The following is a 26,969-nucleotide window of genomic DNA, read 5'->3' as shown; positions in this document are numbered from 1 at the left end:
AAGTGGTGCTAAGGATTGGTGGTCTTTCATGCCTATGTAGTTAGTATGTAGTAAATGTAATATCCATTGTTACATTTAAAGAAGAAAAGAAAATCCTTCATTAAATTTATGTAGGCTCAGACCAGACACATCTAGACTTTCTCAGATAATTGCTGTTGTAAGTGTCAGGGATATTATGGTAAATTTGTAAAATTGTAAAAAGGTTATTTAAACAAATTTCTAAATGTGATGAAAGCCTCCACACCTCTTATATGCAGATTTAAATTGGGTTTCTTCTTATCTTTTCAGTTTGCACTAAATCTAAAATATTTGTGATTTGATATGAAGGCAAAATTTTCTCCATCCAGTAGACTTCAATATTTATTCTACTTGAAAAAACAGAGTAAAGAATTTTAAATATTGTATGTAAAGCGGAAATGCTCTGTGGATTTTCTTCTTTATTTTTGTTTCAAAAGTGTTTCAGTCCAGAAACACTTGTCTACAAGGGAAAGATTTTACCAGATGGTGTAATTATACCCATATAGTTACACCAAAATAAGTGTGTTCACATGAACACACTTATAACTCTATTATACCTTATAACTCTATTAGTTTAATAGTGGCTTTTTTTAGATTAGCTTAAAACCCATCCAAAGTGACATAAACCAAATAGGAGAAAGGGTGCTGTTATACTGGAATAACAGCATACACAGAGGGAGTTATACCAGTATAACTATATGGCTATAAATCGCACCATAGCTTATACAGGTATAGTTTGTCATATAGATAAGCCCTAATATCCTTCATGGTTGATTTGAGTGTCAGTCTCAAGGCATGGAGGGTCATTAGAGAAAATTGAGTATTGGGCAATGCCTGCCTGTCTGAGGAGACATGAAGTTCTTTACCTCTTGGAAACTTAGAGTACTGTCTAACAGGAAGGTGCAGTGTTTTACAGACAAGTGCTAATCATTTTATGTCTTAGATTCCAGGAGTGCGAAAATGCTTAATTCAAAATGGTAATGTCCTCTTGTGAAGGTGATGATTTTGTTTTTCAGGTTTGGGCTGTGGTGTGAGGCTCAACTCATTAATATTTTTTACAAATTTACCATTATATCCCTTGGTGATATTTGGAGAGACGACTCCGAAGAAGTGCAGAGTATTATTCTATTCTTTTACATTTCTCCTCATGTGGCAGCCCTTCCTTGAGACTTTGTTTCTTTATGCTGTATCTAGTGTCTCATGATTAGGCAATGACACAATTGTTTGTTTTTGGGCATGCAGCAACTCATGTCATATTGGGTCTTTTAAGATTTGTTCACATTTAGTGAATTTGCCCGGCATTCATGCTGCTTTAGCCATAACCTTCCCTGATTATAGGGTTTGAGAACATCTTTAATAGCATTGAAAGAAGAAAAATAAGGCTATTGAGCTGGGTTTGTTTAGTTTTACCTCAATAGTCTCTTAATAACAAATGTTGAAAAGAAACTTTCATTTCATATGGCCCCATTTTTCAAACTTGGATAAAGCTTTGACCAAAAAAACATTCTCATGTATATGACAGCTATGATGGCTGTACAAATAACATGGTGTTATGATGTGAGGATTTGAGTGAATTTGTTGCCGTACTGTCAGGGGTCTCGCTATACTGTTATGTTGTTGCTTTTTAACTGTCAGTATTGTCTGACAGAGATGTCAGTGTCTTGGCCTGATACTGCAGTGTTTGTTTCACTGTAAATCCTTGTCTTTCTCTTGGTAGGCTTTCAGTAATATTAGTTTAAAAGTAACTACACTTTTTCAATTATTTTAACTTTAAAAACACAATCCATTTTTTTTTCACAATTTTACAAGTTTTTTTTTAACACAGGTAAGAGAAGAGATATACCCAGATTTAGTATCTGAGAGATGTTCTGATCTGATGTGGGTCATTTCGAAGTCAGCTCATTCTCTAATAACATGATAGATTGTGATGAGACTGCAATAAGTGCACACCGACTGCTCACAGAACTTCTGCATAGAGACATAAGCCAGGAGAAGGAACATCAGTCGCTGCTACGACCCAGCAGCCAGGATCCAGAAGCTCTACCGGTCAAACAGCCCTAAGGCTATCAGAGAGAGCCTTGACAGGCCCTCATCTTACTGCGCAATCCTGTCAGAGAGACTATTCTCATACTTCAAGGGTATATTTGACTGTGTAGCTCAGAGCGACAAGCAGCGTCCAGAGTGCCTTCATCCTCTACCCCACATTGACTGTGCAGGAGACCTGGAACAAGACTTTACATCACAGGAAGTAAAGACCAGACTTACGAAGACCAAAAACACAGCCCCAGGAAAAGATGGTATTCGCTATAACATCCTGAAAAAATGAAACCCCGGCTGCCTGGTACTAACTGAATTTTTTAACAAATGCAAACAATTCTGCCTTACTCCCAGCTCCTGGAAGAAGTCTATGACGGTGCTCATCTACGACAAAGGCGAGCGAGATGACCCCAGCAACTGGAGTTGCTATCTCTCTGTGCTCCAACATGTACAAACTGTATGCCAGCTGCCTCACGGCTAGGATAACAGACTGGTCGGTGAATGGAGGACCCATCAGCTCCATCCAGAAAGGCTTCAAGTCATGTGAAGGCTGCTACGAACACAACTTTGTCCTTCAGACTGCCATCTGCACAGCCAGGAGGGCACAGAGGCAAAGTGCCTTAGCGTGGCTCAACTTGGCTAATGCTTTTGGATCGATGCCCCACCAGCACATTTTTGCCATGCTGCGAGAGTTTGGCATGCCTGAAAACTTTCTCCAGCTGATCCAGAAACTTTATGAAGGCTGCACCACCATCATCCGCTCCATGGAAGGATAGACGCCTGATATTCCTATCCATAGCAGCGTGAAGCAAGGTTGTCCCCTCAGCCCATCGTTTTCAACTTAGCCATGGAGCCGCTCATTTGAGACATTTCCAGCAGGCTAGGCAGTTTCGACCTCTACAGCAACAACATGAATATCCTGGCCTTCGCAGACGATCTGGTCCTGATTACAGACCACCTCGAGTGTCTCCAACAAATGCTCGACATCACCAGCCATCCTGCCAACTGGATGGAACTCCACTTCAGTGCTAGGAGGTGCACATCTCTGCGTATCGATGGCAGTAGAATGGACTCAGTCCAGGCGACGTCTTTTCAGATTCAGGTTGAACCTATGATCTTCCTTGAGGACGGGAAAGTATACCAACGTCTCGGCACGCCCACAGGTTTCCGCATCCAACAGACACCTGAGGATACCATTGCAGAGATCCTATGAGATGTGGCCACGATCGACTCCTCCCTACTGGCACCACGGCAGAAGATCAATGCCTTGAACACCTTCCTGATCCCCTGCATCTCATTTGTCCTGAGGGATCTGCTGTGGCGAAGATATCTCTGAACAAGGCAGACAGCACCATCAGGCAGCTAGTGATGAAGTGGATGTTTCTTCCCCAGAGAGTCAGCAATGAATTGGTGTACATCTCGCACAGGCAGAGTGACACCAATATTCCTGTATGGGTGATCTGTGCAGTGTTGCAGTGATCACTCACGCCTTCTGCCGTGCCCGGACGCCATGGTGAGGAACATCGCAGAAAGTGCCATTTGGGATGTCATCAAGAAGCAAGTCACCAGGACCCCCTCCAACCAAGATGTTACCTCCTACCTGAGCGGCTCGCTGGAAGGTGAATTTGGAAGAGACCGGGGAGACTTTGTTTCACTCTGGACTCGTGCCCACAACGCTATGTGACAACTGGAGAAGCATATCTGCTGCTGCTGGACATGGTGCGAGGAACGCTAGGAGCTGGGAGTCTTGGTGCCAAAGGTGAAGAACACGGACCACACAGTCCTCACTCCATAAGCTAGAACCATGCTGGAGAGGACCCTGAAGGATGCCATCCGCTGCCAGTATGTTGAAAACCTGAAGCGGAAGCCGGACCAGGGCAAGGCATTCGAGGTGATGTGCAAGTGGGACGCCAGCAACCACTTCCTCCCCGGGGGCAGCTTCAGCCGATTTGCCGACTGGAGGTTCATCCACAGGGCCCAGCTCAACTGCGTTCTACTGAACTGAGCTGTCCGCCACGGGAATCGGGACAAGCGATGTAGGAACTGCGACTGTGCCAACAAGACACTACCCCACATCCTGCAAGCCCCATTCCGGAGCCTGGCAGCTGGGACACAATGCCATCCTAGATCCCTGGTCAGAGCCATCCCACCACCCATAAGGAAGGTTGCCATGAACTCCACCATCCTCAGAACTGACAGCCAACTACAACCACACATTGTCATCACCCAACGAGGACTGGAAGAAGATCATCATGATGGACATCACGGTACCCTTTGAGAACAGGACCCCGGCCTTCCATGATGCCCAAGCTCGAAAGGTGGAGAAATACGCCCCTCTGGCCAACACCTTGAGAGCTAGGGGTTACCAGGTTCAGACGCACGTGCTGATCGTTGGAGCCTTGGGCACATGGGACCCCAGTAACGAGCTAGTGTTGCGGAAATGCAGAATCATTCAACACTACGCTTGGCTGATGCAGCAACTCGTTGTTGGATGCCATCAGATGGTTGAGGGACAGCTACATAAAACACATCACCGGACATCGGCAATACCAGGAGGGATGAGCTAGAGTGCTGATGAGAAGCGCAGTAAGGAAAGTAACTAAAAGACTTCCCTGATAGATTGTATTTCCTATGGACAACCTACCCTAATTCTCAATTACTGAGGGACAATCTCCACTCATTGATATATTTTGCTTTCCACCACCAAATCTCTGTACAACTTCTCATGAGTGATGTACCCGAATACTTGGATGCTAATATATAAACTGTGTTCTTAAATGTATTCACCTAATTTGGATTATTGCTAATTATGTACTCTGTGTATCATATGACTTTTTAAAAACAAACTCTGTATTTGTGGATAATCTAAGTACTATACCCAGATGTACAGACACTCTTTTCTCAACCTATTATATTACATAATTTTTTTAACATTAGCTTTAATAAAATGTTGAAATCTGAGAGATGTTCTGATCTGATGGTCTTTTTCAAAGTCAGCTCATTCTCTAATAACATGATAGAGTGTGATGAGGCTGCAATAAGTACAACAGATGAGATGTGAGCTGAGTTCCTAATGAAAACTGTAGACGGTACATTTATAACAATTTTTATTTAATTTATTGCCAGAGATAATGTACCACACAGTGGCTCTGCTACACTGTGACTTTCTACCTGTAATAATTCTTTTTACTGAGAAAAATGTCCTTACATTATCCCACATATATCAATGACTTCATGTGTCAAAAACAAACCAGAAAACGCTAACAATCACAATCCCTGAATATCCAGGTGGCACAAAGCTTTTGCCTTACGAATGCATCATTTAATGAAAATCTTGAAAAAGTTGCCATTTATGCACAAAGAAATCCTTTGGTAAGTTAGTTTAATACATTACTTTCTCCAGATGTAAATTTGCTTCCCAATTCTTTTATCCTGCTATGTACTGTAGGTAAATTATTTTTGGGCCATAAGCAGGAGAGAGTTTGATGCTTTTTAGTGGAATTGTATTGCTAGAAAGCACTGATATTATCTAGCTTCCTGGTTTCCGTCTATCTTTATAACTTAACTATTCTAAACCTCTAGCATGAGTCTAAGGAAAGATCTAGCCATTGTGAAAATTATATTTTTTTTACTCAAGAAGTAGAATCAATTTTCTCCTATCCTGTAATAAATCTTCTAATGTACAATGTGAATAGAATCTGTTTTTTCATATATTTTTTATTTTCTGGGCAAGTGACTTAACCCTACCGTGCATCAGTTTCTCCATCTGTAAAATGTGATTAATATTTACTCACCTCACTGCCATCTAGCAAGTCTAAATCCATTCATGTTTGAAATGTGCTTGGAGATCCTCACATGAAAGGTTCTGTTGTTTGTTTCCAGTAGCTTCCACAAAATATTAATCACTGTGTGAACTCCGAAGAAGTCACCATCTGTTTCAGATGAGCTGAGTAATGAAAATTAGCATGGATCGAATAATTCACTGCCTATGGTAAATGAGAAGCTTTCCCTGGCAAATGTGAGGACATAACCATCAATTGCTGCAAAATATAAACTTCACTACAAAAAATCCTTTCTTAAAGCAGCTATAAAGGTCAGCAAATAATCTGCCAATTGTGAACTGAATGTGACTCGATACAGTGTTGTTTTTTTCTGAGTCATCACATGGGCAGGTCATTGCCGCTGCTGCTGCTCATAGGTTTGCCAAACAAGAGAATGAAACTAACAAAACACTAATTATTTTTAGTGCCTCTATTTAAAAGTGTGGACGGCAATGAAACTGTCAAGAATCTTTTCAGTTATTGTTGTTGTTTGAGCCTGTAAACAGCAGCAGAGGCAGGCATGGTGTCCTTTGTGAAGGCAGAAAGGAGCAGGGACCTTTTTCCTTCAGCCTCACAGCAGCCAGAAGGAGTAGTGATATGAAGATACCCTTCGCTCCTTCACACAGCTCTGAGAGAAGGGAGACAGACTGCTCCTTTTCCATTCCAGTAACTAGATGAAGGTGGAGCTTCAAATTTACCAAACTCTAGTCAAAGACTAATATAAAAGGGTTTGAATGGAAAGTTTCAACCTTAATGATAGTGTTATCACTGATCACTAAATGCCTCCTCTTGTGTAATCAGCTTGTTTTCTCTTGCTCAGTTCATTCAGTGATGTTACTGTTAACATAACATAAGAATGGCCATGCTGGGTCAGACTAAAGGTCCACCTAGCCCAGTATCCTGTCTTCCGACAGTGGCCAATGCCAGGTGCCCCAAAGGGAATGAACAGAACAGGTAATCAAGTGATCCATTCCCTGTCGCCCATTCCCAGCTTCTGGCAAAGAGAGGCTAGGGACGCCATCCCTGCCCATCCTGTCTAATAGCTATTGATGGACCTCGCCTCCATGACTTTATCTAGTTCTTTTATGAACCTGTTATAGTCTTGGCCTTCACAACATCCTCTGGCAAAGAGTTCCACAGGTTGACTGTGCGTTGTGTGATGAAATACTTCCTTTTGTTTGTTTTAAACCTGCTGCCTATTAATTTCATTTGGTGAGCCCTAGTTGGTGTGTTATGAGGAGGAGTAAATAACACTTCCTTATTTACTTTCTCCATACCAGTCATGATTTTATAGACCTCTATCATATCCCCCCTTAGTCGTCTCTTTTCCAAGATGACAAGTCCCAGTCTTATTAATCTCTCCTCATACGGACGCCGTTCCATACCCCTAATCATTTTTGTTGCCCTTTTCTGAATCTTTTTCAATTCCAATATATCTTTTTTGAGATCAGGCGACCACATCTGCACACAGTATTCAAGATGTGGGCGTACTATGGCATACTGTCACAGTTCAGGGCTGCTACTACACCTGTATTCACCCTCTGTGATCCAGCAAGGGCACTCGCTGTAAGCTCCAGGTTACTTAGCCGTCACCTCTGTTGGGTGGAGACTCACTCGGGGGTATGTCTATGTTGCAATTAGACACCCGCAGCTGGCCCACATCAGCTGACTGGGGCTCGGGGTGTGGGGCTGTTTAATTGTGGTGTAGACGTTCCATCTCCAAGCTCTGTGACCTTCCTACCTTGCAAGGTCCTAGAAACTAGGCCTCAGTCTGAGCCCAGACGTCTACACTGCAGTTAAACAGGCCCACAGCTCGAGAGCCCTGCGAGCATGGGTCAAGTAGCACAGGCCTGCCATGTGAAGTGTAAACATACCTAGTATCCCTTTACTGCCTGAGGTACAGCGAGTCGCTGGTATACGTCGGGATTGTGTTCTTGAAAAGGGAACCCTCTGTACAGTACTGTACTCACGACTGCCCCGCCTCTTCCCACCCCTCCTCCATCCCCACCCCTCCTCTTCCCGCTCACTTTCGCCCCCTCCTCCGAGCATGCCCCATCTCCGCTCCTCCCTCTCCGATAGGCATGGGAACTAGCCATGTGGGGGGTGCTGCAGCACCCCCAGGTTTTTTGTGGTGCTGCCGGCCCCGTACCCAGGCCTCCACTCCCCAGCCCAGGGCTTAGGTCCTGGCTGCCACCTCTGCGCAGGGGGCCCACTCCCAGCCCGGTGTCTGGGGCCCCGAGCCCAGGACTCCACTTCCCAGCCCTGCACCCAGGGCTCCATGCCCGGGGCTCGGATCCTGGCTGCCAGCCCTCCTTCCCGGGCGCTGGCCCTGTGCCTGGGGTCACTGCGGCCGGGGCTCTGCTACTGGCCCTGCATGTGGGATCCCGGCTGCAGGCCCTGTGCCCAGGGCTCCGCTCCTGGCCCTGTACCTGCCCCCAGATGTTGTCCCCTTACCCCTGTCCAGGTCATCCCCCCGCCCCTCCCAAGACATGGCACTGCTCCCAGCCCCAGCTGGGGGAGGGATAGCTCAGTGGTTTGAGCGTTGGCCTGCTAAACCCAGGGTTGTGAGTTCAGTCCTTGAGGGGGCCATTTAGGGATCTGGGGCAAAAATTTGTCTGGGGATTGGTCCTGCTTTGGGTAAGGTAACTACCATCTTTTCATGTACTGCTATATATATCTTCCTACTGTATTTTCCACTCCATGCATCTGATGAAGTGGGTTTTAGCCCACGAAAGCTTATGCCCAAATAAATTTGTTAGTCTATAAGGTGCCACAAGTACTCCTTGTTGTTTTTGCTGATACAGACTAACACGGCTACCACTCTGTAACATAATTGTATGTTGCCTTGCAGTGCTCTTTTTGCTTTCACTTAATAGAAAAAAAAATGCTTTCAAACAAACACAATTATTTTATTGAAAAGCAACAACCAGAGGAGAGAGTCAAACGAAAAAAATCATCAGCAGGGAGGGTAATGGGAGTTGGGGGACGGGAAGGTCTCAAGAGGATGAGGGGTCCCAGGATGGCTACAGATTTGTGTACGTCCAGGGATCATACCCAACCTTCTCCTTTGGAGAGTGGAACCAGGAGGTTGATAACAGTGTGTTGGTGGTGTGGGGGGCGGCGCATGGGAAAGAGTTTTGCGACAGAGGCTGCAGGGGAGGGTGGGCGCGAAGCTGCTTGGTTTGAAGAGCTAGTATCACCTGGAGTGTGTCTGTTTGGCGCTCCATAACTGTAAAGAGCAGCTTTGTGGCTTCTTTCTGGAGTGTCGCGTTCTCCTTTCGGTCCCTCTTCTTGGTGTCCCGCCACTCCTTCAATTCTTTTTTCTCTGCGGCGGAGTGCATCATAACCTCATGCATAAAGTCCTCCTTAGTTCTTCTTGGTCGCTTTCTAGTTCTGCGCAGCTGTTCTGCCACCAATAACAAAGAGAGAGGCTGTGCTCCCAAGTCATCTCTGTGAAGTTTAAATGCAATATTTTACAGAAGCAGTGTTGTTTGCAACACAGACAACACGGTTTCAGTGCTTTAAAACACAGCCAGTACTCTCACACCTGTCACTAACTGGCTGACAAGCACACATGAGCCACAAGACCCCCAAAATGGTGAGTAGCTGCAGGGGCAGGGTAAATCACTGTTCCTGGACCACTGCGAGCGGCAGAAGCTGTGTCAGCAGGAGAAGCTCTCCTGCCAACATAGCGCTGTCCACGCTGGCGCTTATATGGGTGTAACTTTTGTCGCTGAGGTGAATGATTTATTCCACCCACCTGAGCGACGTAAGTTCTGCTGACATAAGCTGTAGTGTAGACATAGCTCTAGGCTATGTCTACACTTAAAACACTGCAGCACTTCAGTGTAGACACTTTCTATAGTGACAGGAGGAGATCTCCTGTTGCTGTAGGTAATCTACCTCCCTGAGAGGTGGTACCTAGGTTGATGGAAGACTTCTTTTGTTGACCTAGCACTGTCTACACAGAGGGTTAGGTTGGCATAGCTACATCTCTCGAGTGTGGATTTTTCACACCCCTGAGAGATACATAGCTATGCCAGTGTAAATTTTCAGCGTAGACCAGTCTCTGGATGTGGATTAGTGACCTGAGGGAAGAGTAAAAACTCTATAGCTTGAATCATTTACAATTAGACTTGATAAACACCTTGAAAAGAGGCAGACAGGATGGACTACAGGGCTCTTCTTAATCTCAGCCTCTATTGTTCTAGGCAGATTCTCCATTCTCCCTGTCTCTCGCTAACTAAAAAGATGATCTAGGCACAATTGGATGATTCACATGTCCTGTCAATTTGTATGGCAGTTAATTTTTATCCTATACATGTCTTTACAAGCACTCCTTATTATAGAATGCTGTGATACATGATACTTAAAGTTGAAAGACTAAAACCAGTGACACTCCCTGAGTCAAAAAGCTTGTAGCACAGAATCCGTGACCCACCCTCCAAATGTAAGTTTCACTTAATGCCAAATTCACTAGCCAAAGGAGCAGATATCCAAAAAGTGCTCCTAAACATGGGTTTCTAAGATGGCTGCCAAGATGGTATTTGAATCAGGCCTGCACTCACCCACTTCCATTTTAAGGCAGAAGCAGAACAATTGGTTATTTTATAAGTCTGTGTTAAATTCCTTATGAAATTTTTCTGTCATTTTTTTTCATGATTGTGATAAAAAGCATCACACTCTTGGGATGTTTTCTGTTATTTGAGCTCAATACTTTCTACATTGCTTGGTACCTGAAAATACTTTTCCACTATTCATCTAATTAATGTAGAAATCTGAGAGCAGAACAGAGCTGAACACAGAATCAATCAAAATTCAACTGTTAGTGTGTCAGGTCTTAAAAATGTTTCCAACGGAGTTCAGAACTGGACTAAAATTCTCTCTCAGTCCTCGCCTTTCATACAAAAGACATCTTGTATTACAGAATCAAACTTAAATTACAGTGTAAGGCTGTAGGAAAAAAATGTAGTTGCTCTTTGCTCCTTTTGGATAACACAAACAGAAGAAAATGGGGAAATAATGGGAACAAATGTTCTAATCTTAGAGCAATTTTTAGTGCTGATGATGGTCTGTAGGAAATAGTCTTGATAGTCTTTTAGACCGAAATCTAGTTCATGGATAGCAAGACACTGTAACAAACAGCAATCCCTGATACTATTGTGTTCATATTTCTCTGTCATCCGTATTAGCTGCTATATATTTGTCTCCTAGAGTATAGTAGTAGGTTGCTACTGAATGCACTGAACCACATTTTGAGTATCTTTTCCATCTCGTTTGGGAGACAAGCTAGAGATATACATAGAGGAACAATGAAAATAATCTCCTTCTCTTGAAAAGTAACTTAATTCAAGCAAGTTCATGAATGAGGGATAAAATGAAGTTAACAATACAAACATATGCAGAGACATTTGAAGCAGAAATACTCCGGAAGCACAAATAGTTGAGAGAATAAAGTTTTGAAATTTAAAAACCTAAAATATTGGCATTTGAAAAATAATGTGAAAATACTTGTAAAAGAAATAGACTATATGATGGGATAGCACCAGGCTTTATAGATGACTAAGAGGCAAAAAGAGTTGGCATGATATAGTTAAAAAGATGTCATACTAAATGGGAAAGGAAAGAGAGCATGGGTTAAAGAAAATAAACTGAAGAGACAAATGTGAAGTCTTTAATTAAAAAAAATTTCCCCCCTCAGTTAAGTTATTTGGATAATGTACTTAATTAAAATGTGATGTCTCCATCTTGGGTTCGTACAGTAAAGTGAATATTTTTGTTTCTCTGAGGTTATATATGCGATTATAGACCTTTAGAAAGATAATAGGTCGTCATTTTGCAACTTGCTCAAAGACAGCATGTCATTTCTTAACCCATTCTGGAGCATTGTTTCAGTACTGATTTAATCTCTCTGCTGAATCACCAGATTCTTTTTCAAGTGCTTGCTCATGTCCATTCCACATTAGGTGTGTGCGTGCTGTATGCACTGTTGCTGGAGATTTTTCCCTCAGCGGTATCCATTGGGCCGGCTCTAGCGCCCTTTGATGCCTCACACCTATGTGCTGGTATAGGAGGTCCCACTAGTCCCGCATCCTTTCAGTTCCTTACTGTCCATGATGGTTGCTGGAACAGCTACTCTTGCTTTGACAAGACATTTTTAAGTGGTTTCTTCTCTGTATCCTAGTTTATTAGTCTTAGTATAGTTTTAGTATAAATATTTTATATAATATTAGTGTAAATAGTTAGAACCTTTCCTTTATTGTTGAGGGGCTCCCTTCACCCCTGGGGCTGGGCATGCCCAGCCCCGGGCTTCAGACCTTGTACCTTCTGTGCAAGCCTGTGCCCGTGAGTGACCCAGACTCCAGTTGTCTGGAGTGTTTGGGAGGCTCACGTAAGAGCAACAGAGGGTCCTGTGGCACCTTTAAGACTAACAGATGTATTGAAGCATAAGCTTTCGTGGGTGAATGCCCACTTCGTCAGACACATATAATGGAAATTTCACGTAAGAGAGCACTGTCAGATTTATCAGGACTTTTAAGTCTCGTATGAAGAAAGACAGATTAGACTGAAGGCTATCCTAATGGAAGCTGCTCTTAGACCAGCTTTGGAGCCAAGCCTCTTGGATTCGGCACCAAGCACTTTGGCCTTGGTGTAAGGTGCTCCTCTGACACCACGCATATCCTGGCACCATTTGCCATCTCCAGTGCCAAGGAAGAAACATAAAAAGCACTGCTCCAAGAGAGGGTGCTCATTTGTGCCTAGAAAGGCAGGGAAAGGGAAGGTAGTGGAGTGCGACCCTCGCTGGGCTACTCCTCCACCCCTGTTCCCATGGTGGCACTGTTGACTCTGGCCAGAACATTGAGTTCGGTGCGGGCCCCCTGCCTATGCTAGGAAGTCATCATGGCTTCAGCGGAATTGCAGTGCCTTCAACCCTAGAGTCCTTAGCGTGGCCAGGGACTTATCACTCCGGGTACTGCCATCTCCAGTGGGACAACCACTGGCTCCAATGAGCTCAAGTGCAAGAGAGCATGGTGTTCCGAGCTTCTTCCCGGCACCGGGACTTCCGATACTTTCCAGGGGCAAGCTTACCCTGCTCTCTTCTACGAGGTTGTCCCCGGACCCTCGACACCGATCGGTGGAAATGAGGGGTACCTCGGGAGGATTCAGCGTTTGAGTCCGAGGTGGAGCCCTCCCAAGAACACCCATCCCAAGAACTGCCACCAGTACCTGTTTTACATGTCGCTGGACCCTGGTGCAGGTCCCCCCGCTGGTACTTGGCCACATGGACAGTGGCCTATACAATGGCCATTCTGGAACCCATGGGGGTTTCCCCCACTACTGGGTCCGTTTTCTCACCAGTCAAACTTGGTTGGTTGCTTCCAAGAGGAGGGCCTCTTGCTCCACTTCACTTGGCACCGGACCTTCACTCTAGTGCCGATACACAGAACATAGGACCCATGAAGGTAGTTGAGGCTGAAGAAGTGGAAGAAGCCCCCTCTCCACCTCACCAGTACAGGCCTCTTCCTTCTCCTCCCCAGATGAGGCCATCTCGGGACCGAGTGGCTCACTGCCACAAGATGACTTTAGAGCCCATCGGGAGCTTCTAAAGAGCATAGCGGCTAACCTGGGGCTAGAGGTTGAGGCTCTCAAGGAATCATCCCACAGCCTCGTTGACATTCTGTCTGCACCAGCACCATCTAAGGTGGCTCTATCCATTAACAAGGCTGTAATGGGTCTGGTCAGAGCCCTGCGGCAGACCCCGTCTTCTCTCCCTGCCACTTCAAAGAGGGCAGAGAAGAAATTCTGTGTGCCAGCCAAAGGGTACGAATACCTATACTCTAACCCCCCTCCTGGCTCCCTAGTTATATCGACAGCCAATGAGAGGTCTAGACAGGGCTAAGCAAGTGCTACCCACAAACAAAAGGGCACAAGGAAACTCTATCTGTTTGGGAGAAAGTTCGACAGGTGGACTCCCCAAGCCCTGCTGGGGAGATACGATTACAATTTGTGGGACTCCTTGTACAAATTTAAAGACTGTGTCTCAGGACTCAAGGCAGGAATTTTCTGTCCTCTTAAGGAAGGAAAGAATGTTGCCAGAGCCTCACTCCAGGCGGCATTGGACCCAGCCGATGCACAGCCAGGATGATGGCCTCTGCAGTGGTCATGAGGCGATGCTCTTGACTGCAGTCCTTGGGGCTACCTCAGGATGTTCAGCAGTTGATTCAGGACCTCCGTTTTGAAGGCTCGTTATTTTTTTCAGTGCAAACAGACACAAAGATCCATGGCCTAAAGGACTCAAGGACTACCTTCAGGTCGCTAGGCCTCTATGCTCCATCTACTCAGAGAAAGCACTTTAGGCCTCAACAGCCGGTTCACTTTTTGGCTCCGCCACCAAGATAGGACCTGTTAAAAAGAAGGAGCAGAGGTTACAAGTGTCATCAACCACTTCTATCCACCTCATCTTCGATGCCGGGATCACATAGGTACTCCGGTGGCCCCAAGCATGCCTTTTGAAAGTGCACTCGAAGGCACTATTATCAGTTCCCGCTTTGCATCCTTCCCCCCCACTTTGATTTTGGACTGATTTTCACACTTCAGCCCAGTGTGGTCCCACATCACATTGGACCCCTGGGTGCTAAATAGAGTGGTGGATGGTTGTACCCTTTAGTTTTCATCCACCCCTCCCTCCCACCCTCATCCTTCTTCAGGGAACCTTCTCACAAGCGACTCTTAGCCCAAGAGGTGCAGATCCTCCTACAGATGGGCGCTGTGGAAGAGTCACTTCAAAAATTGAGAGGGAAAGAGTTTTACTCCCAATATTTCTTAATCCCAAAGACCAAGGGGGGAAAGCAGGGCTTCGTCCCATCCTGGACCTGCTTCACCTCAACAGTTATCTCAAGAAACTGAGGTGCTGCCTGGTCTTCCTGGCCTTCATCTCCTCCTTCCTCAATCCAGAGGACTGGTGCTCCGCCCTCGATTTAAGGATACTTACTTTTACATTTCTATCTTCCATGGCTACAGAAGATTCTTCAGATTTATCGTAAACCAGGCCCATTACCAATTCACCCTCCTTGCATTTGGCCTGTCTGCAGCCCCTTGGGTTTTTACAAAATGCATGGTGGTGGTAGCAGCCTTACTCAGAAAGCAAGACATTCAAGTCTACCCGTATCTCGATGACTGGCTGATCAACGGTTGCTCAGAGGCCCAAGTAAAGAACAGCACAGGCCTGGTCCAAGCCACCTTCTGAACACTGGGCCAGTTGATAAATGAACAAAAGTCAATTCTCATTCCAGTACAGGGAATAGAGTTTATCGGGCCAGTGCTCGACTCAACCCAGGCCAGAGCCTTCCTTCCAGAGGCTCGATTCCAGACAATGTCAGCTCTGATATCCCAGGTCACAGCTCACCCAATCAGAACAGCCCAGGTTTGCCTCAAGTTCCTGGACACATGGCCACATGCACTTCCGTGTATGGCATGCAAGGCTGCGCCTCAGGTCCCTGCAGGCGTCGTTAGCTTCAGTGTACTCACTGAACAGACACCACTTGGACTCAGTAGTTACTGTTCCGGCCTCGGTCCTTGCCTCCCTCAACTGATGGAAGAGACCCCCAATCGGCAGTGGTAGGCATTCCCTTTGTTGCTCCCCAGCCATCCATATCCCTAGTGTCAAACGCTTCAGACCTAGGTTGGGGAGCCCACCTTGATCGCCTCAGGATGCAGGGCCTGTGGTCCCAGGAAGAGCTGTCCTGGGCATAAAAATGTCAGGGAATTAAGAGCCATCTGCTTACCTTGCCAAGTGTTTCTTTCCCAGGCAAGATAGTGCGAGTACTGATGGACAACACCACGGCCATGTTCTACATCAGCAAGCAGGGAGGAGTATGTTCCTCCGCCTTATGTCAATAGGCCATCCATCTATGGGACTTCTGCATGAAGCACCTCGAGGCTTCCCATCCTCCAAGAGCCCGGAACGCCTTGGCTCATCACCTCAGCAGATCTCTCTCCTCTTACCACGAGTGGTCCCTTCACCCAGAGGTCACCAGGTTCATTTTCCAAAGGTGAGGATCTCCCCAAGTAGTCCTGTTCATGACCAAACAGAACAGGAAATGCCATCAGTTTTGCTGACTGCACGGGCACAGCCCTGGCTCCCTTTCAGATGTCTTCCTGTTTCCATGGACAGAGCTCCTATACTGTGTATTTTCTCCAGATCCTCTAGTACACAATGTCCTTCTAAAAATCAAGCGGGACAGGGTGAGAGTTATTCTGATAGCCCTGGCATGGCCTTGCCAACACTGATTCGGCATGCTGCTAAACTTACCAGTAGCACTGCTGCTATCACTCCCACTCTGTTTGGACCTGATTTCGCAATACCACATCCATTTGCTCCACCGAATGTCAGATCCCTTCCCATGACCGCATGGAAGCTCCATGGCTGAACCTGGAGGAGCAAGCCTATTCAGAACACGTTTGACAAGTCTTGCTGGGTGGTAGGGCTGACCAAGTGGAAGTGTTTCTTGATATGGTCATCCCAATGAGGTCTTTCTCTGGCTTGGTTTTCGTTCTGTGTGTTCTGGAGTACTTGCTTCACCTAAAACAACAAGGCGTGGCACACACATCTGTCAAGGTACACCTAGCAGCAATTTCATCCTTCCATTTGCCAGTGGGCACTCGGTCAGTTTTCTCTCATGAGATGACAATTCGGTTTCTTAAGGGGTTAGAGAGACTTCATCCTCAGGTTTGCAAACAATTCCCTCATGGGATTGAACTTGGTCCTGTCGAAACTCACGGGCCCTCCCTTTGAGCTGCTAGTATCATGTCCTCTGCTGTTTCTCTCCTGGAAGGTTGCCTTCCTGATAGCAATTACCTCAGCTAGAAGGGTCTTTGAAATCGGGGCCCTTATGTCAGAACCATCATACTCAGTGTTCTTCAAGGACAAGAGTCAACTGCACCCCCATCTGCCTGCTAAAGGTGGTCTCTCAGTTCCATAGCAACCAAGCCATTTTTCTGCCAGTCTTCTTCCCGAAGTGGCACAAGAATTCAGAAGAGCGGCAGCTTCACTCATTGGATGTTAGGCGTGCCCTCGCCTTCTACATTGAGAGAACTAAACTACTTCGCAGATCCACACAACTTTTTGTGTCAATAGCAGAGAGGATGAAAGGCCTACTGGTTTCAGCTCAAAGAATCTCATCCTGGATAACCTCCTGTGTTCAGGCATGCTACGAGGAAGCGAATGTTCCACCGCCTGCCATCTTGACTGCTCATTCCACAAGAGTGCAGGCCTCTTCAGCAGCATTTCTGGCCCAGGTTCCAATCCAAGACATTTGCAGGGCCACAACATGAGCAAGACATCTTGAAGAACAACTTGTTACAGAAGGTCAGTAACTGTTCGTTTGGGGTTTTTTGGGACCTCCAATCTAAGAATTGAACATGCTTGATCCTGCTTAGCTTGCGATGTCCGTTAAAATCATAGCATGAGATAGTGTAGCTGCAGTTGCATATTACAAAGAAAGGTTTCAGAGTAGCAGCCATGTTGGGATAACACATCTAATTGTTAGATTTATAACATATTTTTCCTTTTATTTAATCGTTAATATAATTTAACCCCCAAGTAAAGAGTCAGTAAAATGTTTCCTTTAGATGGTATGTGATGGTGTTTTTTTGCTCTAAAGTATCTTTTATAAGTTTCCTTAATAGATTTGGATTGAAATGAATGTTGAATGAGTGGCATTCATCAGTTTTTCTTATAGGTACATGTTAGATTGTTAATTTGATAAACTATCTATCAGCCTTTTCCTGAGATGTTTTCCTTCCTACATTTTAAAGCTCCTGCAATGCTCTATGACGTTTAGCATTTGTGGCTTGAAGTGTTGCCTAAATGCTGATTAAGCTTGGCTTATGTTTCCCATTTTTAGGCCATATCTTTGTGTTTCTTATGACTATGTTCTTGCAGCAGTAACAGAGGGTTCACATTTCATTTTTAAAAAATAACCATCAAAATAAATTTTGAAATTACCTCCACTCTCATCTTAATGTACAAAGGGTGTATCCCTTTTGGAGATTGAAAATGATTTTGGCTGACTTGCTAGCTAGCTTGTCCCTGACTGCTTTTTTAGACTTCATGTCTTTTATAAATTCCAAAAGGCCTTGGCATCTCAAGTCTGATTACATTTGCAAAAGTCAAAGTGGAAGGTTTCTGGCTCGATTCCTTGTTTATAAGAGACCTCAAAAATCCTTCCATGTGTGTGTTCAGTGTCTATAGTGTTTGGGACTAATACCTTTGTTTTGATTTCCAGCCGTTAGCTGTTAGACCCAGGTGAGAGTGCATCAGGGAGTGCGGCAGGGAAAGGGAAATTGTATTTTGCTACATGGCTGTTCTAAATAGCAGAATAAGATGATTCTGTCTCAGAACAACTAAGGGTCCAATCTTATCTTGCTTTTAGCGTAAATCTTCCATTAGTGTGGAAGTAAATAATATAATGAAAATATGAAAAAGGGCTTTGTGATAGATCCAAAATTGAAACCCGATAAGGGGTTTTAAACTCCCAGTGGGACTCATGCCTGCATAACACACATGGGGTTAGGTTTAACATTTTGGAGCTTGACTGTGACTAAACCTCTTTCTTCCTTTATACCCTATCATGCTATCCTCCTCTCCAAAGCAATGTCACTCTTTTATTCCCTTCACCATTCCTTCTTTGAAGAGAACATTTAACTTCTCCATTCATTTAAGTGCTAATAAGAACAAAGTAGCTTGTAGATTCTTCATGAGTCTACTCCTGCTTCTCTTAGTATAGAATATTCCTTTTCTGCTAATGATTTCTGCATATCTTTTGTGGAGTTACACATTTTAGTGCATTCTATATCTTACATAATGTTTAAGTAATTACTTTGTAAATGTCTGCATGTTCTTTTCTCCATTCCAGACTGATTCATGGAGGGCAGCTGTTAAATGGATTGGCAGGTCCAACTGTAATGAATGCTGCTCCATTTCTCTCCACTACCTGGTTTTCTCCCGATGAACGTGCCACTGCAACAGCTATTGCATCATTGCTCAATTATCTTGGTGCAGCATGTGCATTTTTAGTAGGACCTTTGGTGGTTCCACCTCCTAATGGAACATCCCATCTTCCACTTGCATCTGAAAGTAACTCTGAGCATATCAAGGACCGCATTGAAGCTGTGTTATATGCAGGTATTTTAAAACTAATTTACTTTTATTGTGTCTAAAGTGTGAACTACTACCCTCTAGTGGCTGGCCTGCAGACAAAACTGCTGATGGCTTAAAGAGTAGTTGTCCTATATTTCAAGTGGTAGAATCCTGTGTTCTAGGGGGAGCTAAATTCTGTTCCCTTTGCCACACATGTGGGGTAACCAATTGGGCTGTGTCTCTGAATGCAGACACAGATTCATTTTAAATGCACTATCTGGTCTAGTTTTTCATATCTTCTGATTTCCCAGGACAAATATTTTCCACTAGGGCTTTGTGTTTTAATGCAGAACTTCAAAATTATGCTTGTTTTGTTGAACTTTTTAACAGTAAACCTCTCACTACCAGTTCATGTTTCTCTTTATCATTAACAGTGATAGTGTAAATCCAACAATCTCTCAGCATTTCATGCTTAACTTCTGTGATAAATCAGTCCTCATTTAGGGCTTAAATGTGTGAGAGTTAGGGCTGTCGATTAATCACAGTTAACTCGAGCTATTAACTCAAAAAAAGTAATCACAATTAAAAAAAGTAATCATGATTAATTGCAATTTTAATTGCACTGTTAAACAGTAGAATACCAATTTAAATTTATTAAATATTTTTGGATGTTTTTCTACATTTTCAAATATATTGATTTCAGTTACAACACAGAATACAAAGTGTACAGTGCTTTATATTATTATTTTTATTACAAATATTTGCACTGTAAATGAGAAACAAAAGAAATAGTATTTTTCAATTCACCACATACAAGTACAGTAATGCAATCTCTTTATGGTGAAAGTGCAACTTACAAATGTAGATTTTTTTTTGTTACACAACTGCACTCATGCTTTGGCCACCATTCAAGAGGACATGCTTCCATGCTGATGACGCTCGTTTAAAAAAATATGCGTTAATTAAATTTTGTAACTGAACTCCTTGGGTGAGAATAGTATGTCTCCTGCTCTGTTTTACCTGCATTCTGCCATATATTTCATGTTATAGCAGTCTCAGATGATGACCCAGCACATGTTGTTCGTTTTAAGAACACTTTCACTGCAGATTTGACAGAACGCAAAGAAGGTCCAATGTGAGATTTCTAAAGATAGCTACAGCACTTGAACCAAGGTTTAAGAATCTGAAGTGCCTTCCAAAATCTGAGAGGGACGAGGTGTGGAGCATGCTTTCAGAAGTCTTAAAAGAGCAACACTCCGATGTGGAAACTGCAGAACCCAAACCTCAAAAAAAAAAAAAAAAAGAGAATGAACCTTCTGCTGGTGGCATCTGACTCAGGTGATGAAAGTGAACATGTGTCGGTCTGCACTGTTTTGGATCGTTATTGAGCAGAACCCCTCATTAGCATGGACGCATGTCCTCTGGAATGGTGGTTGGAGCATGAAGGAAATTTTTAGCGCATCTGGCACATAAATCTCTTGCAATGGCAGCTATAACAGTCCCATGCGAACGCCTGTTGTCACTTTCAGGTGACATTGTAAACGAAGTGGGAAGCATTATCTCCTGCAAATGTAAACAAACTTGTTTGTTTGAGTGACTGGTTGAACAAGAAGTAGGACTGAGTGGACTTGTAGGCTCTAAAGTTTTACATTGTTTTATTTTTGAATACAGTTTTTTGTATATAATTCTATATTTGTAAGTTCAACTTTCATGATAAAGAGATTGCATTACAGTACTTGTATGAGGTGAATTGAAAAATACTTTCTTTTTTTACAGCACAAATATTTGTAATAAAAAATAAATGTAAAATGAGCACTGTACACTTTGTGTTCTGTGTTGTAATTGAAATCAATATATTTGAAAATGTGGAAGACATCCAAAAATATTTAAATAAATGGTATTCTATTATTAACTGTGCGATTAACCGCACAATCCATTTTTTTAATCGCTTGACAGCCCTAGTAAGAATCTTTCAAAAGTGATTTGTTAAATAATTATTTAAGAATATAATTGTGGAATAAAACCCCACTTGATCTTGATTTTTGTAACCAAAAACTACTTAATGCTGTTCTTTAGATTTATGTGACAGTTATTATTCAGAAGCAACAATTTACTGAATAATAGTAATGTATGAAAATGAACACTGTAAAATACTTGATTTATTTATCCAGGCTTTTCCTTGCGATGGTTTCTTCAGCACAGCAGGATAATTCCTTAGGTGTTTTAAGAAACTTATTCTAGGCATGTTCAGTGGCAAATTTTCTTTAAAGATGTGGCTGAACCCCGGTTTAAGAATCTAGGGCTTGATTCTCTTCTAATGTAAACTGCTATAGCTGACCATTTCATGTCAGTTAAGAATTTGGCCCAGTTTTCTCTCTAGAGTTCAGTCAAGAGATATTGCTAGGCTCATTTTTTTCTATTTAAAATGTTTTTGAAAAGGCACTTCAATGTTTAAAAGTGTATATACAAGTATATTGGACTCTGTTGGCTATTTGCAGTGCTTTGTGCCGGTCCATTCTTCATGAGGCGAGTTTTCTTATAGGTTAATAATGACAGGGTATGGGGCACTTTTCTTTCTTTACTTTAATAACAAGCAGTTGAAGTTGGATCATCATGTAAGTGGGTACCACATAGCCCCTGCTTCTTTGAGTGCTTGCTCACATCCATTCCATGTTAGGTGTGCGTGCACTGCGTGTACATTTGCCAGAAGATTTTCCCTCAGTGGTATCTGTCGGGCTGGCCATAGCGCCCTCTGGTGCTGCACACTCATGCACTGGTATAAGGGGCCCAGCTGGCCCCGCACCCTCTCAGTTCCTTCTTACCACCTGTAATGGTCGCTGGAATAGGTCCTCTTGCTTTGGCAAGACGTTCATTCAGTGATTTTTCCTGTTATTCTCTAGTTTAGTTTTATTTTAATCTTAATTTCTAGTTTAGTGTACATAGTGTAGATAGTGTATATAGTTAGAACCCCCCTCTTAGCTTAGAGGGGCTTCTTTCACCCTGGCTTCTTTCACATCTTCTGGGAGCCTGGAATGCTCTGGCAGATCACCTCAGCAGGTCTTTCTTTTCTCATCACAACTGGTCCCTTCACCCAGAGGTGACCAGATCCATCTTCCAGAGATGGGGGTCTCCCCAGGTAGACCGGTTCACAACCAGGCAGAACAGGAAATGTCAGCAGTTTTGCTCACCATGCAGTCAGAGCCCAGGCTCCCTCTCAGATGCTTTCCTGCTTCCATGGACAGACCTCCTGTTCTATGCATTTTCCCCCAGTTCTTCTGGTGCACAAGATCCTTCTGAAAGTCAACCAAGACAAGGCACAGATTATCTGTATAGACTCTGCGTGGCCATGACAGCACTGGTTTGGCATGTTTCTGGACCCCCGCCCCAGACCTGATCTTGCAAAACCACAGCCATTTCCTCCACCTGAACCTCAGGGCCCTTCACATGACTGCGTGAAAGTTCCATGGTTGAACCTGGAGGAACAGGCCTACTCAGAGCAAGTCCGCCCGGTCTTGCTAGGTAGTAGAAAATCATTTACTAGAGCGACCTACCTAACCAAGTGGAAGCGCTTCTCAGTGTGGTCGTCCCAACAAGGTCTCTCACCGACCCAGTCATCCCTCCAGTCTATGCTGGAATACCTGCTCCATCTGAAACAAAAAGGTCTGGCCTTTTCAGTCAAAGTACTTCTAGCGGCAATCTCAGCCTTCCACTCTCCAGTGGACGGTAAGTCTGTCTTCTCTCATGAAATGTCCATTCGCTTTCTCAAAGAGATAGACTTGACGCTCAAATTTGTGAACTGATTCCACTGTGGGACCTAAATCTGGTTTTGTCAAGACTCTCCTGGGCCCTCCCTTGGAGCTGTTGGCATTGTGCCCTTTGCCAGATCTCTCCTGGAAGATTGCCTTCCTGGTGGCAATTACTTAAGCCAGGAGAATCTCAGAAATTAGGGCCCTTACGTCAGAACCCCTGTGTATAGTGTTCATTAAGGACAAGGTTCAACTGCACCCCCTCCTGGTATTTCTCCCAAAGGTGGTCTTGCAGTTTCATAGTAACCAGTCTATTTTCCTGCCAGTTTTCTTCCTGAAACCGCACAGCAATTCAGAGGAGTGGCATCTCCACTCACTGGACGTTAGGCGTGCCCTGGCCTTCTACGTTGATAGGACCAAGCCGTTCTGTAAATCCATGCAGCTCTTCATGGCAGTAGCAGATAGGATGAAAGGCCTGCCGGGCTCAGCCCAAAGAATCTCATCCTCTATCACCTCCCGTATTCATATGTGCTACGAACAGGCGCACATTCCACCTCCTCCTATCTTGATCACTCATTTGACAAGAGCTCAAGCTTCATCAGTGGCATTTCTGGCCCAGATCCTGATCCAAGACATTTGCAGAGCTGCAACCTGGTCATCAGTACATAACTTCTCCATCCACTACTACGCCATCACCCAGCAGTCCAGAGATAATGCCAAGTTTGGATGAGCAGTGTTGCAATATGCATGTCCATGAACTCCGAGCACTCGAAGAAAAAATGGTTACTAACCTTTCCGTAACTTGTTCTTTGAGATGTGTTATTCATGTCCATTCCGTGACCCACCTTCCTGCCCCTCTGTCAGAGTTACGGGCAAGAGGGAACTGAAAGGGTGCAGGACTGTCCAGGCCCCTCATACTGGCGCATGAGTACATGGCACCAGAGGGTGCTTAGAGATGGCCTGACAGATACCACTAAGGGAAAATCTCTGGCAACAGTGCACACACATCCAGCATGGAATGGACATGAGCAACACATCTTGAAGAACAACAGTTACGGAAAGGTTAGTAGCTGTTGTTTTCCTTTTGAGTGATTCACTTTTTTCTGGAGCCAGATGTATTGAAACTGAAGGGAAGTACAATTTTGGGCTACAGCCTCTTTAAGAGGCAGATAAGATGTTTCATCCGAAAGGTTCCATGGCAGATCAAAGTAATGGTTCATGAGAAAGGAGTGCAAGGGAAAATGGATGTCCCTTTTGCTGGCCCCATGGCTCAGTGCAGCTCTATAGTAGTAATGTTGATAGAGAACTTAATGGTAGGTAACACAGATTTTCTGCGTTCCTGAAATGGAAAGGGTTATTAGGAAAATCCCCCCTTCAGACTTGTGGGTGGTATTGTCATGGGTGCAGAAACATTGTGTTGCATCTTTTAAATTTCCTGGGGAGCAACATTTCATAAGGCTGATGTAAGTTTTTTACTTTATTCAGCAGACTTTTAAACACACAACTGGATTTTTCTGTCTGACTTCACCTGCTGTGTAAGTGATGTGTCAGCGGGGGTGAGATTCTCTTTTGAGGTATAGCTCCTTTGCACCACTAATATAGTGAATGGAAGCTGGATCTTGGATATAATTGCCCAGTAGAGAATTCCGCTGGTTGTGGGGAAACTGTCAACTAGTTAAAAGGTGGCAGAGCTGGCTCAAGACACAATCACCCTGGACAACATAGGAAAGGGACTGGGATGAGACAGTATAGCCCATAGAATCCGAGAGCTGTAACTTACTCCCTGATGGCCCCATCCCCACTTTCCTGCAACCCGTGGAGCTCAGATATGGGAGAGAATCTCCCCCATACTGTGCAGCAATAATACTTAGCAGTTATATAGCTCTATTTACCTGCAGACCTCAAAGCACTTCATAATGGTGATAGGTATCATTCTCCCCATTTAACAGATGGGGAAATGGAGAGATTAAGGGACTTGCCTAAAGTCACATAGCAAGCTAGTGGGGCACCTAAGAATGGAACTTGGGTCTCTTAACACCCATTCCTTTGGCATAGCCATTGGGCCATGATGCAGCTCTCACTTTGAGATTTTGGATATACTACAAGAGTTGTTAACCTTGGATTGGTGGCATGGCAAAAGCATATTATTTTTCTAAAGCATATTTTGTGTAATGATGGATGAGGCTGTAAGTATACATAGATTTGCTTTACAATCTTTCTCTGAACCATTCCCTTCCCTATCTCTGTTTAATGTAGTGGCGTTCTTTGCACTAAGAGCTTGGCTGAATTAAGGTCAGGCTTGACAAAGCCCTGGCTGCGATGATTTAGTTGGGTATTGGTCCTGCTTTGAGCAGGGGGTTGGACTAGATGACCTCCTGAAGTCTCTTCCAACCCTGATATTCTATGATTCTATGATCATTGCATCCTATTGTCATTTTTTGCATACCATATTCTGAACACCATGACTGAAATAGCAGGGATGTTCAGATCAAAATCAAGTTGCATTACCTAAACTGCATGGGGAAGTTTGCCTTGCTGTTGTCTCTAACCAGAGCCATTAGCCATTCATTTTCCGGAGCATGAAATTAAACCCATCACATTTATTATTACAACGTTATAGATTCTTTCCTTATTGCATTGCAATTCAATACAGGATTAGGGCTTTTTAAGTCTGGATATACCTTTTCAAAAAGAGAAATATCTTTCACCAAAGATACTTGTACCTCTGAATATAAAACGTTCCCTTTCCCATTTAGAGCCCACTCAACTAGCCAGGTGCCTATTTCTCAGGCAGAGCTGGGGCCATCCCTTCACTATGACATACAGGGGGTCCCCGGTATATATCTTCCCCCTTCTCTGTTGTTTCGGATATCTGTCGCTCATCAATAGGGGAACCAGTGTTCCGATTTACATTGGTCCTGATCCGCATATCCGTCGAGAATTGGAATACCTTCCCCTATTGTACAGTACAGTACAGTACTGTACTTGCATCTGCTGGCCATGTTCAAGGCTTATTACCTACGGAGGACGTTCTCCATGCTGATTAAGGAGACGGCAGATGAAGGAAAGCCCAGTGTAAAGGAGTTTTGGAAGTCCTACAACATCTCGAACGGCGTGGAAAACATTGATGCATCGTGGGAAGATTTGATGCTGTTCCTGCTCTTGAGCAAGAAATTGTCAAGTTGGTGAAGGATGTCGGCTTCGAGGAGGTGGAAGAGGATGATGTACAAGAGTTGTTGGAGTCTCACACTGAGCAACTGACAAATGAGGAACTGATTGAGCTGGACCAACAATGGATATCCGAAGAAACCAAGGACAACGATGACGATGACGTAGGGAAGGAAGCCAGGAGTCTGACGACAAAGAATCTCTCCCGTTTCTTTGGATTGCTGGATGAGATGACGGAAATCATACAGAGCTGTTATCCTTTTTGTGAACAGTCTGCCAAAGTCTCCAGGGCTCTCAGTGATGCAGTGGCTTCCTACAGGAAGACCTTTTGTTCAAAGATTCATTCAGGAGAGCAGACATTGATAAAATCCTTTTTAAGATTTCTGCAACCAAAAAGCCAGTCCAAGAAAACCCAGCCACCATCCCTACCTAAATTTAGCGTAATTGACACTATTATATACTGTATTACTGTACTGTATTTACTATATTAAAATGTTCTATGTGTTTGGTGTTAGTAGGGTTCTGCATTATTTTATTCAACGTTTTATATGTAAAATATGTACTGTATAAGCTGTCGTAAAAAGGTACACCGTTTAGGCGAATAAAGCATTGTCATAGGCAAGTTGGTGAAGTTGTGAATGCATTCCCCCCGCCCCCATTGCATTATTTCTTATGGGGAAAAATTCTCCGGTATACATTGTTTTGGTATCCATCACCCTTTTCAAGAACAACCCCAATGTATACAGGGGACCCCCTGTGTACAGCTCATTGTGGCATGGTGCTCAGATTGTTTTCATGAGGCATTAGAGATTCACTCTTCAGCAAAAGACATACAGCTCCATGCTCAGTGTAGCATTTCCTGCCAATTAGTTTGTTGATGGTTCTTGTTCTCCCTTCTTGTTTCAAGTGCTTTGGTGGATCCATCCAGTGTTGCTGAAAGAATTGTCAGGAGGAAGGCAGTCAGTTACTGTTAAGGAGCTCTTGTCTCTGACTGCAATTTCCTTGGCACTTACAGTACATCCCTTACATCTGACCTTT

General features: G+C 44.0%; 1 protein-coding gene across 1 annotated transcript in view; it reads left to right on the top strand.

Moving 5' to 3' along the window:
- SLC49A4 (solute carrier family 49 member 4) overlaps nucleotides 1-26,969 on the top strand; it is a 129,836-nt gene that overhangs the window by 52,522 nt on the left and 50,345 nt on the right. Inside the window, exon 3 of the mRNA XM_054044021.1 lies at nucleotides 18,794-19,062. Coding sequence (XP_053899996.1) covers nucleotides 18,794-19,062 — 269 coding nt within the window. The remainder of the gene's footprint in view (nucleotides 1-18,793; nucleotides 19,063-26,969) is intronic.

The sequence above is a fragment of the Malaclemys terrapin genome, chromosome 11 (assembly GCF_027887155.1).
Source record: "Malaclemys terrapin pileata isolate rMalTer1 chromosome 11, rMalTer1.hap1, whole genome shotgun sequence".
Classification (NCBI taxonomy): Eukaryota; Metazoa; Chordata; order Testudines; family Emydidae; genus Malaclemys; species Malaclemys terrapin.
The sequence above is the reverse complement of the archived record's forward strand: the minus strand, read 5'-3'. Positions and strand labels throughout refer to the sequence as shown.